Here is a 19,697-nt window from a genome sequence, read left to right as displayed (position 1 = left end):
CTGCGCTTAGCAGTATTTCTAGCTTGCTTATCTGCTGGACACAAGCTTTGGAGCTTGTCACTGGGTAGCTAAATATGGATTCCATACAGAGCCCCTTACACACGACTATTCACCTTTCACTGCAAATTGGAGTACCTGGTTGTAGTGACAAGGCAGGCAAAATCGAATAACTACTCTAGTTGTTACACTTCACTATATGGCACTGGCCCTTTAAGTTATACACTAAGTGGAACTGGCCCTTTAAGTTATTTACTATGTGCAATTTAAGAATGAGAGTTGATTTGTTAATTGCTCACTAGGTCCTTCCTTCCTAGAGGCTGTCACAGACATTCGCTAAGGTGTGACAAGGTGGGCATGGTACCTGGGAATCTAAAATGCTTATGGAACTGATATTTGGGTGACACTTGAGTCAAATGGACCAAATTTTGGCAGAGTCTGGTCATTCTGTGACAACCAAATCCTCTGTTCGCACCTTCATGATGGTAGGACTATTAGTAACCCTATGTATAACCCCCAAGTGCAAGATATGAAGTACAGCACCTAGTATACTGAGGTGACCACCCAGGTGTGAACCATGGTAAGCAGGGTTGAGGAGTGGTGACCACACCATACAGAGGAATACTGCCTCTCTGTGTTACCAGCAAATTCTAGGTGGTAGATGACTTATCAACTGCTGTAATATCACCAGTTTGCTTATTGGAGGCCTGAAGGGGTGAAACCCATGTTTAGTCTCCAGAGCAAAGCTCTGGCAACCCCATCTCTTACATCATGCAGTATGATTAATACCTTTTGAAGTTATGATAGGGACAGTGGTAAGACCCAATCATCCTTACATTTCGAGGGACTAGATAGTGGCTAGCGTTTGCAGGCTGGCCACTATATAGTACATTGGGCTGAACCTCTCTAGGAGATATCTGGATCAGCTGGTGCAGTGGTTTTCGACCTTTTTTTAATAACAGCACCCCCTAAGTAATTTATTTTATTTTGTGGCACCCCTACTCAATTTTCTGCCAGTTAGATCCAATTCTCTCTCTATCTAATAATAAAAAAATATGTTATATGATAGTTATTACTATAAAATAACTATAAACAAAATTACAATTCATGATACAAATTATATATATATATAATAATTTTATTCTTTATATAGAGGTACTAAATAAACATCAATTATAGATCACCACAAAATTAAAAAAATACCATACACCTTTTTATAATGAAAAAAATGTATAAATTAACCCCCCCCCCCCAAATTATGTGGCATCCCTGGAATGTCGTTTCGGCAAGGTGCTGCAGCACCCCAGTTGAAAACCAGAGCTAGTGTATAACCTCACTGTCTCTACTCTATCAACTGGTGACTGGAAGAAGTCCAAGTAGTGTGTATGGGGAGGGGACATTGTTGAGGCCATGTTATGTCAAGAAGCTAGTTATATTCTTGCTGTATGTAGAGCATATCTAAAAATTTCATTACTTCATACATCATGTCATCCCCACCTTTTCTTACTACTGAATACATTGTGAATAGTTAAACTAATAGAAAAAAATTTATCTGCAAAAAGATCTAACCCCCCCCCCCCAATTCCTTGTTCATTTCACAAATATACGCATTCTCAGTTCCAATCTCAACGATGTCCATTTCCACTTACTTTTCTAACAGAATCCCACTTATCAGTTAATTCAACCAATGCTTGTCAGTTGTCCTAATTATTAGCTGCATAATTTCTTTCACTTCAAAGGTGGTACTTGCATTTGTGCACTCTGATATTCCCAGTCAGAGACAGTAATTTGGAATTTCCTCTTTTCGATCTTCTAGTTTAAAATCTCTCCACTCCATTCTATCAAATTCATCTATCACCAGTATCGTTCTCCCAACTCCACTAATCACTTGGAACTCTGTGACATCCTTTCTTTGAAACTTGACCTAATCCAGTCCAATTTTCCTAACAATGAAGTAATTTTCCTTAGTGAATTTAATATTCATAACTCCACCTGGCTTTCTGTATTTATAGTCATACAGACACAGCTACTTGAGATGCTGAGGCTTTCGCAATTACTAACGATCTTGCACAGATTATCATTTATCTACCAAAATACCAGAGAATCCTAACCACACAACCAACATAATCGTTTTCTCACGAACAACTCTTCGAAGTACATGGTTGATGTGAGTGGTCCTCTAGGTACCACAGATCACAATTTGGTGATGGTCTCTTCTCCAATGCAGCTTTTTTCTTGTGGCCATTCTCAGCCTCATGTTGTTTGGCATTAAAAGAATTCAGTGGGGGATTCTTTTAATGCAAAAAGACTTGGTCTCTTTTTATTTTAATGAGATTCTTTTAATGCCAAAAGACTTGTTCTCAGAAACAATAATTAGACCAAAAGAAGAAATGAAATCTGTGAGATTTCATTTCTTAGTCTGATTATTGTTTCAAATCTTCTGATGTCAACATTTGCTCAGATCTTCTCAGTGAAATTATTCTTTAGGGATGAAATCATTTATTCCACACTCCACATTAAAATCTTGTCCTTTATCTAAACCTTGGTTTTCCAATAAATGTGCTAGTGCTGTTCAAGATAAGAATGTTGCATTTCACAATTGCAAGGCAATTGTGAAAATCAACTACCCTTTAGACAGCGGGTAGTTGATTGCTGGGAAAAACCTCCATCTGTCGCTGCGGAAGTTGACATCTTAAATAAATTGAAGGAAGAACTGGATAAACTTTTGGAGTGAATAGATGGGTGAAATGGCAATTTTTTTTTTTTTTTTTGGCTGATGCTGTATAAACTTGCTTTCTTGCATCACTAATGCTCCTCGACGATGTGTTCCATTTATGCAGAGAAACTATTCAGACAATTACTTTATTATTTATTCCAATATTTAAGTACTTCAACTTCATATAGTTTTTTAATGAAATAAAAGAACAAATATTTTTATACAAATTCTTTTATGTGTAAATATAAAAGGATATTTTTGAACAAAGAGGATATCTGTTATCAAAGGGTTAATAAACATGTAGCACATTAAAGCTATTAAATTTTGAAAACAGTATTGGGGAAACAAGACAAGAAATTTTATAAAGTAAGCTTATAATGAGTGACAGTCTTACTTAACACGTACATACAAATAAATATTAGGATGACTGCAAAGTTTTTTCTTCGTGTGAACACAGTAGTAACAACTGCTGCTCTGGGAATGTAACTTCTAATACACGTTGATACTATACTATAAAGTTCATCTCTAGGAATTTACATTAAAAAATAGGACTCTGCAGTTGTTCTACTCTGGGTCATTATGGCTATACATTGTGGTTGTAGTTGCATATATTAAACTAACATCTATACAACAAATCAATTTATTCAGTAAAAGAAGCCTGAGTAAGCAGGAACAGAAATAGGAGTTAAAATCACAACTTTTTTAAGTGAAACTTTTTTTTTACTTTGTCATTTAATACCGAATCATTTAAAAATACCATTTAAGAAAATACAATATTATTTTGTTGGAGTTATGTGTATATATATATATATATATATATATATATATATATATATAAAGATAAGTTATGCTACCAGTGACAATTAAATTTAAATTATCAGCAATAATTTAAACTGAAACTATGCATATATATATATATATATATATTATTATTTTATTTTATTTTGCATCATTCGGACCCCACAGTCCTTCCATTAAATATTTGAAATCTAAAAAAGCATAAAATAATACAAATTTCAACAAATTTCAAACATATGACATTTTTCATTACTCATAATTACAGTTATGAATAATAATACAAGGGATCCCCCACTTTACACAATTCCGATTAACATGTTTTTTGAATTAGCACAGTTTATAAATTGCTACCAAAATTTAATTAACACATGTTTTCTGGACAGCTGCTCAATAATTGCTAAGAAATTATTCAAATGATACATGCAACCTTCGTATGCCACCTCTACTCTGGTTTCCATGCAACAGAACAAGCGGATGCATTTGCCTTCTGTAAGTGTTGATCTGTCACTGTTTCGGTCTGCCCACCCACTGTTGTATACCACATGTTAATTCTCTGCTGTGTTATTATTGAAAGCATTTTTATATTAAAAATTAATTATTCTCAACCCTTAACTATGGATAAAAGGAAAAATGAAATAGAGAGTGCCTGTACTAAAAAGAAGTGAAAGGTTATAACTTTAGAACAAAAATTTGAAATAACTAAAGGATTCGAACGTGGTGATAAGAAGGCCGAAATGAGCCGTGCTTTTGGAACAAATGATGCAACAATGTGAACAATTTTGAAACAAACTAATGAATATAAGAACAAAGGTCAAGTGGTATCAACTTCAATGGCTATGCAGTCCACTAAAATCAAAGTGATAAAATTATTGAAATAGAGCGACTCTTGTCGATTTGGATAGAAGACCGCAATCAAAAAAGAATTCTGCTTAGCACTTATAGCATTAAAATGAAAGCTTTAAGACTAGTCTCCACACTGAAAGAATCAGAAGGTGAGAAAGGTTTTGTTGGTAGTTCAGGCTGATTTGATCATTTTAAAAAAAGAACTGGATTGCATAATGTTAGAATTCAAGGTGAGTCTGCAAGTGCAGATCATGATGCTGCAGCAAAAGTTTTTCAAAAAAAATTATAGAAGGCGGCGGTGGCTGTGACGATAAGCAAATTTTCAATGTGAATGAAATAGCATTATTCTGGAAACAAATGCCTTCCAAAACTTTTCTTGCCAAAGAAGAAAAAGTTGTATGTACCTGGTTATAAATTGTCAAAAGGTCAAATAACAATTTTAATGGGTGGTTATGCTGAAGGAGATTTCAAACTAAAATCCATATGGCAATAAATCATACTCAAAATCCCCAGGCACTCAGAGGGTACAGCTAGCAAGCACTGCCAGTCATTTGGCATGCCAATAAGAGGGCAAAACTAAGCCTCTTTTTGAAGAATAGTTCAATGCTTGTTTCTGTCCATCAGTCAAGAAGTATTGTGAAGAAAATAATCTTAGTTTTAGAGCTTTGTTGCCTTTGGATAATGCCCCTGGTCATCTGACTGCAGTAAGTGAATTATGTGAAAAAGTGAAGGTAATATTTTTACCACAGAATATGATGTCAATTTTACAGCCTATGGATCAAGGGATCATTGCAACTTTTAAGGCCTATTACCTGAACAGAACTTTTGAATAGGCAATTCAAGCCACAAGCCAATTACACTGGTGGAGTTCTGGAAATATTATAGCAATTGAAAATATTCATGAGTAATGGCATCGAGTGACATCAAGCAACATGAGAGCGGTGTGGAAAAATCTGCCTCATTGTGAAAATGATTTCGCAGGCTTCAGTCAGAAAGTAACTTCTGTTGTTGAAGAAATAGTGAGAACTAGGCTTTAATGAAGTAGACACCACAAATGTTTGGGAATTATTAGACTCGCATTCTGAAGAATTCAGCAATAATGACCTCCTTAATATTGATCAGCAACGGGTGTATGAAGACAACAACTGCAAAGAGGATGAAAATGCACCAATGAAGGAGATCACTTTAAAGGAATTCCAAGAATTGTTTCACACTGCTGAAATTTTAAAACAACTTATGGATTTCAACCCTAACCTCAATCGCAGCATGCAAGTCTGCCAAAACATAGACAATGATTTGAGTTGCTATAGTGAGATGTATGCAGAGAAAAGAAAAACAAAAGCATGCAAACTATTTTGGATAAATATTTATTATGGAAGTAAACTACGTATATAAACCACATAATAAACTGAATTGTTTCAAACATCTTTGTTCCCCTTTAGTTATACTGACAGTAAAACCAGTTATTTAAAAAAAAATTAGTAACGATTTTGAAAGCCCATTGGATGAATTACAGTATTTTACATTGGTTATTATATATGATTAACACGTTTTCACTTAACACATCATCTTCACGGGCTACATTAACCGTGTAAAGTGGAGGTCCCCTGTATTTAGTTATGAACAATTTCTTGTCCCCCCCCCCCACAATGCCCACTTTTTGATATTTCTTTAATTCTTAATTCTAAATTATTTCAGGAGTAAGCTATAATAGTATTTGTTCTGGACTTTATGTATGGCATTTTAAACCGTACCTATATAACATGGGGGGAACAATTCAGAACAATAAATGGAATTAAAGATTATTGTAGGACATGTTTAATGATCCTGCAGTGTTCCTTTTACTATAAAAATCATTGATTTTATATAAAAAAAAAAGAAAAAAAGAAAAACCAGCATGCTGTAAAAAAAAAAGTGACAAACACCAATTTAGCAAGGTAAAGCATCAAATAAAAAAAAAAAAAAAAACGAAATATAACAACAATTTCAAAAAAATTAAAATAATTTTGATTCAGCAAACACAGAATAACGACTCCTATTATCACTTTGTGTAACCTTTTTGATGTTCTTGAAATGTCAGCATAAAAACTCACACGACTATTTTTATGCATATATTAAAGTGAAGCAAAAATAATAAGTAGATGCATGTATAATTAATTTAAAAAAATATTCAACTAAGAATAAATCTGAATCATCAATTTGCAATAACATCTTCGAATAGAGAAAAATTATTTCTCATCAATTAAAAGGCAAGAAGGTAAATCATCCATTCACCGAGAATTCTGCAAACTTTTTAAACGCTTGATTACATTTCTGTATATAATAAATTCCCTAATTAGTATGTTACATTCTAATTTTGAAATACCTACTATTCATAACTATCACTGGATTTTTCGAGGCTTTGTTTTACGTCGCCCACTTACAGTTTCGGTTGGTATTCCTTCTGTTGAACTAGAACTTCTGCCAGGATTTAGTACTGCTTGTATAACATCAAAAAATTGTGTGAGCAATGGGAGGACTTTAGAATAGTTATATAACAGTGCTCCTATAACCAGAGTTAAAGGAAGGGCAAGGAGTGATCCCTGTGTCATTTCCTGATCCACTGCCCTTGGCTGTGGATGAAAATGAAAAGTGAAATGATGATATGAAGTGTTTGATCGAAATGACACAATAGGAGATTCCAAAAAATAAGAACTGCTTGGAAGAGAGCTATCCAGCCTTAAAATATAAGTTTTATTGTCAACTGGTAATGTTGGTAAATGAAAGAAACTATTCTGTCCTAGTGCTAAGGTATGAATAGCTTGGTCAGGACTATCTTCTCTGAAAAGGCGAACCTATAAAAAAAAAAAAAAAATTATTTGATGAAACCCAGTTTGTTATTTTTAATTTATATTTTGTAAAATTTTAAGTGCAAAATTATATTAGCATATCATGTAAGAAAGCAAGCTTATACAGAATTAATAAAAAAAAATCCATCCATCCCCTACAATGGTGTGTCATTCTTCCTCGAATTTATTCAACCTATCCATTTCCACAACAACAGATGGAAGTTTGTTCCAGCTGGTTAAAGGCAAACTTTCACAATTCTATCCTGCAACCATCCTTCTTCGACAATTTGAATTTATGCCCCCTCGTGTGTGGTCTGAGCAAGAGGAAGAATGCCATCAGCATTGAGCTTGCTCAATCCATTCAAAAGCCTTAAACAAATAACCAGATTACTCCACAGATGGCTAGTCTCCAGATGCTGCAACTTGTAGAACTGAAGCTTTTCTCAGTACCGTTCCAGGAGCTTTACATCATTCCTAAAATAAGGCCTCTAAGACCTGGATGCAGTACTACTCAAGATGTGGCCTGATCATTGCCTCATATAATGGGATAATCACCTCCTTATCCTGGCTAGCAAAATTTCTGTATATCATTGACAAAATCCCATGAGCTGTCACGGCAGCCTGTCTCCACTGTTTAGAGAGCTTCATATCCAACTGTGCAACTACCCTAAGGTCTCTTTCATTTTCCACTAACCTGAATGCAGTACCACACAATTGGTACATTACTCTGGGATTAATGTTACCCATATGTATTACCCTGCATTTGTCAACGTTAAACATCAATTGCCATTTTTCAGCATATCTGCCTAATTTTTCTAGATCTTGTTGAAGTAGCTTAACCAGATTAGTCACTAACCACCCTGCTAACCTTTGTATCATCTGCAAATTCAGACATTAAGCCTGATATACCTTCATCAATATTGTTAATAAACATAAAAAACAACAATGGACCGAGCAGTAAACCACATGCAGCTCTACTTATGATAGTCCACAAAGCATTGTTTATTGATAACCACTCTGTATTCTCCTACTCAACCATCTCTTTATCTATAGCAGAAACTTGGCCTTAATTTGCTCTAATTTGTACGGCAATTTTTTTGTGCAAGAGCATCAAAAAGTTTCCTGAAATCCAAGTACAAAGGGTAGTAGGAAAGTTTTGCAATACAGCTTTGTTTATTTAATTTTTTCAAAGTAATTTCCTCTACATTCAATACACCTCGCCATCCTCCGAAACCAATCTTTAAACCAGTTCTGCCAAGTTTCACTAGGGAGTAAAGCACACTCGTTGTCCCAAGCCTGTAGAAGGTACTCATCACTGGAAAACCGCCTCCCTTTTAGCTTCATTTTCACATGGCGGGAACAGTGCAAAGTCGCAGGGAGCAAGGTCTGGTCTGTAGGGAGGGTGCTCGAGAAGTTTCAGTCCTGTCGTGGTCAAATATTCGGTGCAGGCTTTGGCGCAGTGAGCTGGAGCATTATCGTGATGGAGGTACCAGGTGTCCATTCTTGACTTTGGCCGCAGGTTCTTCATAGATCCAATGACTTTAGGTAGGCATTGTTCAGTATACCACTTAGCTGTGACTGTCTTCTGCGTGTCCAAAACGACATGTTCCACAATTCCACTCGATTTGAAAAATACAGCTATCATTTTCTTCTTTACAGATCGGGATTTTCTGACAATTACGGGTGTGTCGTCATCATCAAAGACCCAAACTTTGTTTTGAGCCTTGGTCGGCAGATCGTAATAGTACAGCCAAGTCTCGTCACCTGTCATGATGTTGTTCACATACCGAGATTGTCCCTTATCAAACTTTTTTAACATCTCCCGGCACCAAGTCACACGTCGTGTCATCTGCTCTTCAGTCAGTTGATACGGCACCCAGAGAGAACAAAGTTTCTTCACGTGCAAATGATCTTGCAGAATCGAACGAATTGCTGGTGCATTTAGGCCCAAAGTATCCTCTATCTGTTGGTAGGTCACTCGCCTGTTTTCGTCAAGCATTTTCCTCACAGCAGTAACGTTTGCCTCCGTAACTGACGTTCGTGGCCTTCCTGGCCTCTCAGAATCCTCCAGAGTGAAATTTCCCCTTTGGAATTCTCTATACCACCTGAACATCGTTGTACGATGTGGACAATCATCATCTAGTGCAAGAGTCATTTCTTCTAAGCACTGGTCTATGGTTAAACCGCACACGAAATTATACCGCAGAACTGTCCTTATCTCATTTTGTGACCACGATGCCATCGCAAGCACTTTACACTCTCACTACTAATGAATAACTGAGCCCATCGACTTGGCGCGGCGGCTACTATGCACGTATGAACATGTCTCAACATGCAGCAACAAGCAGCTTCCTGTGATTCATTGTTGCGTCATATTGCAAAACTTTCCTAGTACCCTTTGTACATTATGCCAAAATTATTTTTTGTATCCAGTTCCTTTGTGACTCCATCATAGTATCCAATCAAATCTGTCAGACAAGGTTTCCTCTTAACAAACCTATGCTGTGATTGAAGTGTAGAACTGCACTCCTGCTTATATGATCCTGCATTACTGCTTTAACCATAGACTCCATCATATTCCTGGAACAGAAGTTAAGCTAACAGGTCTGTAATTACTGATGTCACTCTTTGATCTTTCTTTCTGAATTCAGGATACATCTGCACATCTCCAGTTTATAGGTACTTCTTCTGAATTCAAAGATGTTCTCATAATTATGGCTAGGAGTTTACTTACCTCCTTTGCTGCCACTCTTAAATAACTGAATAGATCCCATCCACCACTGGTGCCTTTCTTATGTTTATCTTCAAAAATTTCTTTTTCACTTTCCTCTCAGTTATTAAAAATTCATTTAGCTCCCTGTTAGAGTTTGATAAACTTCTGGCATCCATTTCCCTAAAGAATTCCTAATGTGCGAATGTAAATGAAAAATACTTATTCAGTTTGTCAGCAACCTGAGCACCATTATCAACAGTGGAACCATCGATATCAAGTGGGCCATGTGATTCATCCCCTTCCTTCTAGTGTTTACATAAGTAAAGTGTTTGTTTTGTTTTGCATCCTTTGACAAGGACTTTTCATAATCTGCCTTATTCTGCCTAACCTACTTTGGGACTTGATTGCAGACTAGTTTGTACCTGCTATAAGGGTTTTGTATCATCTGATAATTTACATGAATTCCATGTAATTCCATTTTCTTCCCTGTTCCAAGTCTCATTAATTCATTTGACATTCATTTAACCATGTATTTCTTAGTTAGTATGAAAAGTCTAGTAGCATGATTATTTCTTTGAATGCTTCCCATTTAGAATCTGCTGGTGGTAATGTCATCAGTTGGTCCCACTGCAGTGACATTTATGACAGCAAAAACCCTTTCCTTTACTCTTGATGGTAGTTACATCTTTAAGTAAATCCCATATCAACAGCCTCGACCACTGCCACCTAGCAGTTCTTTTATCTGCAGATTCTTAATGCATGAATAATCACTGCTGATAACCAGCACAAAAGTCTTGCTACTGCATGAGTGAACAACCCACAAGTTCTAGTCAATATCTGAAATATGTTGCTTGTTTGTTATTTGGTTTTTAGGAGCATTAGCAACTAAGGCCATATTGCTCGAGGATATAATGATATTAAGAGTAGGAGGGCTGAATCTCTTTAAAAGTTACAGCTGTCAGTTACAGGCTCCGCAAAAACGATAAGTGTTTGCCTTTTATTTACATGATTGTTATTTTATATTGTACTTAATACATAGTCATATAGTTATAGTTACGCTGGTTATTTTTTATTTTTAATTTAGATAAAGAGTTTTTGTGGATTTTACTTACGATAGGTAAAACCGTTATTTCGTTCCATTTTTGTAGCCATTGTTTTTGGATATAGTGGTAGGGAATTCAAATTTTTTAATTGAGGTAGCTAGGTAGCTCTAACACATAATTATATAGTAATACGCTTCACTGTTTCTATTTAATAGTTTCTATTCAAATACTATTGACATTTAATTTATTGATTTTATTAATTTAAACTACCATGCCCCAGACTAGAGCAGCAAAGCAACGGGCACAAAGTGGCAGGAGTGCTGTGACTTGGGGGAGAACTGAGGGGGGCAATTCTCCAACGCATCACAGCCTAAAAAAATGTGCAACTTGTGAAATGTTTGCCGAACTCTCTGGAACGGAACATGATATTGCCATGGGGGATGTCTTTGTGTGTGCGCGATGTAAGGAGTGTAAGGAAATCAGGCGACAACTCAGCGTTGTTATGGGCCTATATGAGAGTTTGAAGGACAGGGTGGATGCCCTCAAAAGATCTAAATTGAGGGGCCCATCAGGCTCTCGGCTGCCCACATCAACGCCAGAGCTTGCACTTGGTCATCACGCAACACAGCGGCAACCCCTAAGGCAGAATGCTCTGGTCCACAGGAACTAGTAGTTGTTGGTGACTCGATTGTCAGGGAAACGGGGAACATGCTATGTAAAAAGGATAGGTGGAACAGGACCAGGGTATGTCTGCCAGGGGCAAAGGTTGATGACGTTGTAGAGCGGATATCATCTTTCAAGGGCACAAAAGGTGATATAGTTGTACACGTTGGCACTAATGATATTAAGAGTAGGAGACCGGCGGAATTACTCAACAAGTACAGGTCACTGTTGAAAAAAAGCCGTGAAATAGGGTTGAATTTGAAAGTGTCTGCAATTCTGCCCAGACACGATAGGAGGGAGTATATGATGAGAGCCTTGTCGATCAATTCGGCCCTGGAAAGATTGTGCAAGGCTCAAGGGGTAGAATTTTTTTCAGCCTGGACTGTACTTGTTAACAGGAGAGATTGCTTCTACAGGGATGGGATACACTTAAATAGAAAGGGTGCAAGAATATTTGCTGATGCTATCGAGGCAGTGTTAGGTGGGTCGGAAAACTGCTAGTCTGGGAGGATACAAAGACTAATAGTTTAACAGTAACCGCAGGCAGAGGTGAAGGTGATTCTTGCACAACTTCTATTAGAATAAGAAGCGACCTGGAGTGAGGGGTGTTGGGGGTTTCAGGGACGGATGGCAGTCATCATGGAATAGTTGGGTATATGGGATGTGTTAGGGTAACAAGGAATAGGCATAGGAGCATGTATGCTTGCATGTATACCAATGCTAGAAGCATAGTAAATAAATTTGATGAATTTGAAGTGTTGGTCAAGACATCAAAGGCGGATATTGTTGGGATAGCAGAGACGTGGTGTCACAAAGATATAAGGAATGCAGAACTGGAATTTGGGGAGTACAATGTGTACAGAAAGGATAGAGAGGACAGAAAGGGAGGGGGTGTTATGCTGTTAATTAAGAAAAACATAAAATCAAAGGAAGTGCACCCAGTTAATATAGATGAACAGTGCTCTGTTGAGTCAATTTGGTATGAGATAAGCACTGCGAAAGGAAAAATAAGAGTAGGAGTGTGTTATAGGCCTACTGACTTGAATGAGTACAATGAACAATTGTACAGAGAAATAGAGTGGGCCAGTAAATCAGAATGTCTTATAATGGGGGATTTTAACTTCCCAGATATTGACTGGAACTTGTGGGTTGGTCACTCACACACTAGTCAGACTTTTGTGGATTTATTGGATGATTGTTTTCTGCGGAGGCATGTTCGAGAGGCAACCAGAGAAAGTAACACTCTTGATCTGGTTATCAGCAGTGATCATTCGTGTATTAAGAATTTGCAGATAAAGGAACCACTAGTTGGCAGTGATCACAGTGTGCTGAAGCGGGATTTACTCAAAGAGGTAACTACCGTCAGGGGTAAAGGAAAGGGTTTTTGCTTCCGTAAAGGGGAGTACAGTGGTCTCAGACAGTTTTTAAATTCTGTACAGTGGGATCAACTGACGATGTTACAAACAGTAAATTCTAAGTGGGAAGCATTCAAAGAATTAATCGTGGTAGCTACTAGACTTTATATACCGATTAAGAAATATCGTTCAAGGTTTAGGCCTAAATGGTTATCAAATGAACTAATGAGACTCGTGACAGAGAAGAAAAATGCATGGGATGCATATAAATTATCAGGTGACGCAGAAGCCTGTGGCAGATATAAGCTAGTCTGTAATCAGGTCACAAAGGAGGTTCGGCAGGCGAAGGCGGATTACGAGAAATCTTTGGCAAAAGATGCTAAGAAAAACAGCAAGGATTTCTTTACTTATATAAACTCTAAAAGGAAGGGGCTGAATATGATTGGTCCACTTGACATCGATGGTTCGACTGTTGATGATCCTGCTCAGATAGCAATCAAACTGAATGAGTATTTTGCATCTACATTCACACGTGAGGAATTATTACAATTTGAAAATGGAAGAAGGTTATCAAATTGTAGCAAGATACTTAATGATTTTGTAATAACTGAGAGCAAAGTGGAGGAGAAATTGTTGAAGTTAAACATAAGAAAGGCACCTGGGGTGGATGGGATCTATCCAGTTATTTTAAAGGAGGTGGCAAAGCAACTAAGCAAACCCTTAGCCATAATTATGAGAGCATCCTTGGACTCAGGGGAGGTTCCCACGGACTGGAGATGTGCAAATGTGTCCCCAATTCACAAAGGTGGATCGAAGGGTGACACGAGTAATTACAGACCAGTTAGTTTAACTTCTGTTCCGGGTAAATTAATGGAGTCGCTGGTTAAAGATGCATTGCAGGATCATCTAGACAAGACTGCAGCAATAATTCAAACACAGCATGGGTTTGTTAAGGGAAAGTCTTGTCTGACAAATTTGATTGGTTATTATGATGTGGTCACAAAGGAACTGGAGGCAAAAAATAATTTTGATATCATATACTTGGATTTCAGGAAAGCTTTTGACACTGTTGCGCATGGAAGACTATTGTACAAATTGGAGCAGAATGGTATTAAGGTTAAGTTGCTACAATGGATAAAAGGATGGTTAAGTGCGAGAAGACAGAGGGTGGTAATCAATGGGTGCTGCTCTTTGTGGACTAATGTTATTAGTGGAGTCCCACAGGGTTCGGTGTTGGGTCCACTGTTGTTTTGTGTATTTATCAATGATATTGATGAAGGTATATCAGGCTTAATGTCGAAGTTTGCAGATGACACAAAGGTTGGCAGGGTTGTTAATGACAGTAATGGCAGTGTGCTACTGCAACAGGATCTAGATAATTTGGGCAGATGGGCTAAGAAGTGGCAACTGAAGTTCAACCTTGACAAATGCAAAGTACTGCATATGGGTAGAAGTAACCCCAGAGAAACGTACCAACTGTGTGGTACTACACTTAAGGTGGTAGAAAATGAAAAAGACCTGGGAGTAATTGTGCAGTCAGATATGAAGTTTTCTGAGCAGTGCAGACAGGCTGCTAGGGCGGGTCATGGGGTTTTGTCAATGATATATAGGAATTTTGCTAGCAGGGAAAAGGAGGTGATTGTCCCTCTGTATAAGGCAATGGTCAGGCCACGCCTTGAGTACTGCGTACAGGTCTGGAGGCCTCATTTTAGGAAGGATGTAGATTTGCTTGAGCGTGTACAGAGAAGAGCAACACGATTGGTGAGGGGAATGAAGGGATTCTCTTACCAAGAGAGGCTTAAGTTCTGCAAATTGCAGTGGCTGGAGACTAGGCACCTGCGCGGTGATCTGATTGAGGTCTATAAGGCCTTGAATGGGTTGAGCACGCTGAATTCTGATGGGATCCTTCCACTTGTTCAGATTACCAACCTACGGGGACATAAGTTCAAATTAAGAAAGGACAGATGTAGAATAGATGTGCGGAAATTTGCCTTTAGCCAGCGGGTGGTTAATTGCTGGAACAAACTTCCATCTGTCGTTGTGGAAGTTGATAGGTTAAATAAATTTAAGGAGGAACTGGACAGGCATTTGGAGGGAATGGTGTGATATTTTTTTTTTTTTTTTTTTTTTTTTGGCTGATGCTGCATAAGCTTCTACACTTGCTTTCTTGCATCATGTGCCACTACTACTACTACTACTACTACTACTACTATATGCGGTGGTCATTCCCTGACCTTTCCGCATCCTCCGTATTTGGTGGTGACGGGCTCGAACCCCAGTCTAATCAAGAAGAGTGTGTTACGCACTGCTGCTGCTCCTTCCCACCTGGCTATGGAGGCGCCTGAAATATGTTGCAATATACATTATTATTCCCTTCATGTACTTTACTTGGTATTATTATTCTCTTATTATATACCTCAATCATGAAAAATTTAGATATTTTGTAAAAAAAAAAAAATAATAAAAAAAATCATCAGCTTATATAATCATAAAAATGGCATTATATTCAATCTATGATATACCCCAATCATTATGGCTCAAATTTGCATAAGAAAGATCATCTTCATTAGGTGTTATGATATGCTTTTTTTATATATATCTATAACAGTATTAGCATTTATTGGAAATGCAAAGGCTTTGATTACCTATGAAATTATAACACGGAATAAAAACTTGAATTTATATGAGAATGATTTAGTAATGCAAATTTGGCAACATGACCTGTCTACAGATCTGTAATGTGCCCATCCTTTCTGTTTTGGTAGAACACAAAGAATGGATAAAACCAAAAAATGCAGATGCATTTTCTGGTTGATGTCAAAGATTTGCTTCTGTGAAGGTCTTCTACTCCACAGCGTATTCTTTGTAAGCCTCTACACGGTGTGGAAATTGATGCCTTATGGAAATGTAAGCCTCGCATTAAATGCAGAGGCTTACTTTTCCATTACTTAGTGGCAATTACACTTCATAATCCACTCCAGAAATTAAGCATCTCAATCCACAATATCACATTTTCAGCTGCAGTTTCACCTGTCTGCAAAAGTTTTCCAGGTGTGTTTTTTTTTGTATTGTTTTATTTGTTAGTGATTCAAATGACAAGTCTTTGGACAGTTGATAACAAATGTAGCCATTCTCTTAGCTATAGTATCTGATAATGTGCACTGACAATCATACCTCTCTGTAAGTCTATGAGATCCTGCCCATTCCCCATAGCACATGAAATGATTTGGGTAATTCTTGGGGCAAATGGCTTTATTAGCATTCCATAAAAATATATTTAGTATCAATTCATAAAAAGGGAAATAAAATATAGGCATTTTTTTGTGTAATATTAGTACTGATAAAATGATGCACAGAAACAAGCTTATAGAGAATCAACTATATATATATATATATATATATAAAAAAAAACCTACTTCATTTCCCCATCCCTTGGTCAACCTTTTATAAATTTATTCAAACTACACACTTCCACAACACCAGGTGTAAGTTTATTTCAAACAATCATTTTCTAGCTGAAAGCGAATTTCCATATATCTAATCTGCAACCATCCTTTTCCAATTTAAATTTATACTCCCCTTATGTGTGTTTTCTGAACAAGAGGAAGGATGTCATCAGCATTTAGTTTACTCAATCCATTCAAAGACTTAAACACCTCAACTAGATCTCCACACAGTTGTCTAGTTTATGTATATTACAATTTGTAGAAATGAAGCCTTTCTTGGTAAGAGTGCTCTTTCGTTACCATCTCTAAACCCATTTGAACAGATCCAAACAATCAATATTAGTCCTACCTAAAATAAGGCTTCTAAACCTGTATGCCACATTCAAGATGTGGCCTTATAATTACCTTATATAATGGGATAATTACCTCTTCATTCCTACTGGAAAAATTCCTGTATATCATTGACAAAACCCATGTGCTGTCCATATCTGAAAACCATACCTGGCAACCTATCTGCACTGCTCAGAGAACTTCATATCTGACTGCACAACTCCCAGATCTTTCTATTCACCACTACCCTGAGTGTGGTACCCCAGTACATTAATCTGGGATTACTCTACCCATATGAAGTACCTTGCATTTGTAAATGTTAAATTTCAATTTCCTAATTTATCTAGATCTCGTTGCAGCACTACACCGATTACACTGGTCAACACGAAAAATGTTATGAAAACAAAAATACCCGATCTTGACTAATTTTATGCTGCTGAACACGAAAATCACATTAAAATTTGTTGATCAGCTCTTCTTTTCGAATTACAGTTGGGATCTCACATTAGCGTATAGGCCATAAAAAAGGCCTACTTCTCGTACTTTGGGTGTAAAGTAGGTGATGAGGACAAGAACTGGGCTCTACACATATGCTGCACTATCTGTATCAAAACTCAACACATGGGAGAATTGAAAGGGGTGTTTTATGCCTTTCAGTGCCCACGATATGGAGGGAGTCAACAAATCATGTCACAGACTTATTTCTGTATGGCACCTATTAGAAAAGGGATGACAATGAAGAAAAAGTGAACAGTGATGTACCCAAATATACCATCTGCAATTCGTTACGTGCCTCACGGTGAAGTACTACCTATTCCTGAACCACCTGACCATTTTTCTGTACACTCTGATGAAGACACTGGTGAACACCAACTTGATATACACAAAGTACAACAGCTGTCTACATCAAGGGATCCACCATTTTGTCCAAACCTTTACCCTTCTGAACCACATAAGATCACAGAAAGTGAGCTAAACAACCTCATCAAGGATCTCGAACTGCTGAAGAATAAGGCAGAGCTTTCGGCCTTGAGGCTCCAACAGTGAAATCTTGTAGATCATTCTGTGAAAGTGACAAACTTTCATACTAGAAATAAAGACTATGATAAATTTTATCAAACAGAAGATCAACTCTGTTTGTAAGGATGTTGATGGTCTAATGGCAGCAATGAACATGAGGCATATTCCTGAAGAATGGCGACTATTTATATATGCTTCTAAGGTTAGCCTTAAGGCTATGTTGTTACACAATGGAAATATGTTGCCTTCAATACCTGTTGCGTATGCAGGCTACAAAAAGAAACAGACGTGGAGAACATCCTCTTAGGTGTACACTCTTGGAAGTATGAGTAGCAGACGTGGTGATTTAAAGGTAATTGCCATTTTTTTAGGCTTACAAAAGGGTTACACTAAGTACTGTTGCTTTCTCTGCAAGTGGGATAGTCATTCCAAGGATATGCACAAAGAGAAGAGGAGTTAGCCTCAACAAAAATGATTAACACCTGGAATGAGGAACGTAGCATTTAAACCTCTGGTAGATCCAAATAAAGTTTTGCTTCCACCACTCCACATCAAACTGTGGATCATAAAAATTTCGTGAAGGCTTTGGAAGTGAACAGTCCCGCCTTCACATACTTGCAAGGGAAATTCCCAAGACTCAGTACAGAGAAGATTAAGGCAGGCATTTTCATAGGTCCACAAATAAGGCAACTTTTCAAAGATGAACAGTTTGAATGTGTCCTTAGTGATGGTGAGAAATCAGTGTGGAAAGCTTTTCAAAATGTTTTGACTGGATTTCTAGAAAATGTTAAAAGCCGGCAACTACACACAGCTTGTGGAAGATCTCATTACTTCTTACAAAAAACTGGGATGCAACATGTCATTGAAGATGCATTTCTTGCACTCGCACCTGAATTTCTCCCGCCAAACTGTGTTACCATCAGCGACGAACACAGTAAGCGCTTCCATCAAGACATCGCAGCGAAGGAACAAACATACAAAATCAAATGGAGTGCCACCATGTTAGCTGATTATTATTGGATGGCGAAAACGGATGCTCCCAAAGCTGAATATAAGCAAAAGGCCTCATGTTTGATACATGGTATGTTCGCAGCTATCTTACTGCCATATTAGCATTAGTTAGCATTAGTAGAGGCATTTGATGCAAGAAAGCAAGCTTATGCAGCATCAGCCAAAAAAAAAGAAAAAAAAAAAAAAAAAAAAAAAACCACTTCCACTTCACCCCTCTGTTCGTTCAAAATACCTGTCCAGCTGAGCCTTAAACTTATTTAGGCTATCAACCTCCACCACAAGGGATGGAAGTCTGTTCCACCAACCAACCACCCGCTGGCTAAAGGCAAATTTCCGCACGTCTATCCTACATCTGTCTTTCCTCAATTTGAATTTATGCCCTCTCAGGTGATTTTTCTGAGCTTGAGGAAGAATCCCATCAGCATTGAGCATGCTTAAACCATTCAAGGCTTTATACACCTCTATCAGATCACCTCGCTGGTGCCCAGTCTCCAGACACTGTAATTTGCAAAACTTAAGCCTTTCTTCGTAAGAGCACCCCTTTGTTCCATTCACTAATCTTGTTGCCCTTCTCTGTACTCGTTCCAGCAGCTCTACATCCTTCTTGAAATGAGGCCTCCAGACCTGTATACAGTACTCTAGGTGTGGCCTGACCATTGCCTTATACAATGGAATAATCACCTCCTTATCCCTGCTGGAAAAATTCCTGTATATCATTGACAATACTCCATGAGCTACTCTTGCAGCCCGTCTGCACTGCTCAGAGAACTTCATATCTGCCTGCACAACCACCCCCAAGTCCCTTTCATTCTCTACCACTGTCAGTGTAGTACCACAGAGTTGATACGTTGCTCTGGGGTTGCTGTTTCCCATGTGTAGTACTTTACATTTGTCAATGTTAAACTTCATTTGCCACCTCTCAGCCCATCTGCTC

General features: G+C 37.6%; 1 protein-coding gene across 1 annotated transcript in view; it reads right to left on the bottom strand.

The window, feature by feature from the left end:
- Positions 1 to 6,735: 6,735 nt before the first annotated feature.
- LOC150091716 (BOS complex subunit NOMO3) overlaps positions 6,736 to 19,697 on the bottom strand; it is a 110,637-nt gene continuing 97,675 nt past the window's right edge. The window contains exon 8 of the mRNA XM_090369438.1: positions 6,736 to 7,188. Within this exon, the coding sequence (XP_090225564.1) occupies positions 6,736 to 7,188 (453 nt within the window). The remainder of the gene's footprint in view (positions 7,189 to 19,697) is intronic.

The sequence above is a fragment of the Mastigoproctus giganteus genome, chromosome 1 (genome assembly GCF_048544385.1).
Source record: "Mastigoproctus giganteus isolate SK-2022 chromosome 1, ASM4854438v1, whole genome shotgun sequence".
In the NCBI taxonomy this organism is placed as follows: domain Eukaryota; kingdom Metazoa; phylum Arthropoda; class Arachnida; order Uropygi; family Thelyphonidae; genus Mastigoproctus; species Mastigoproctus giganteus.
The sequence above is the reverse complement of the archived record's forward strand: the minus strand, read 5'-3'. Positions and strand labels throughout refer to the sequence as shown.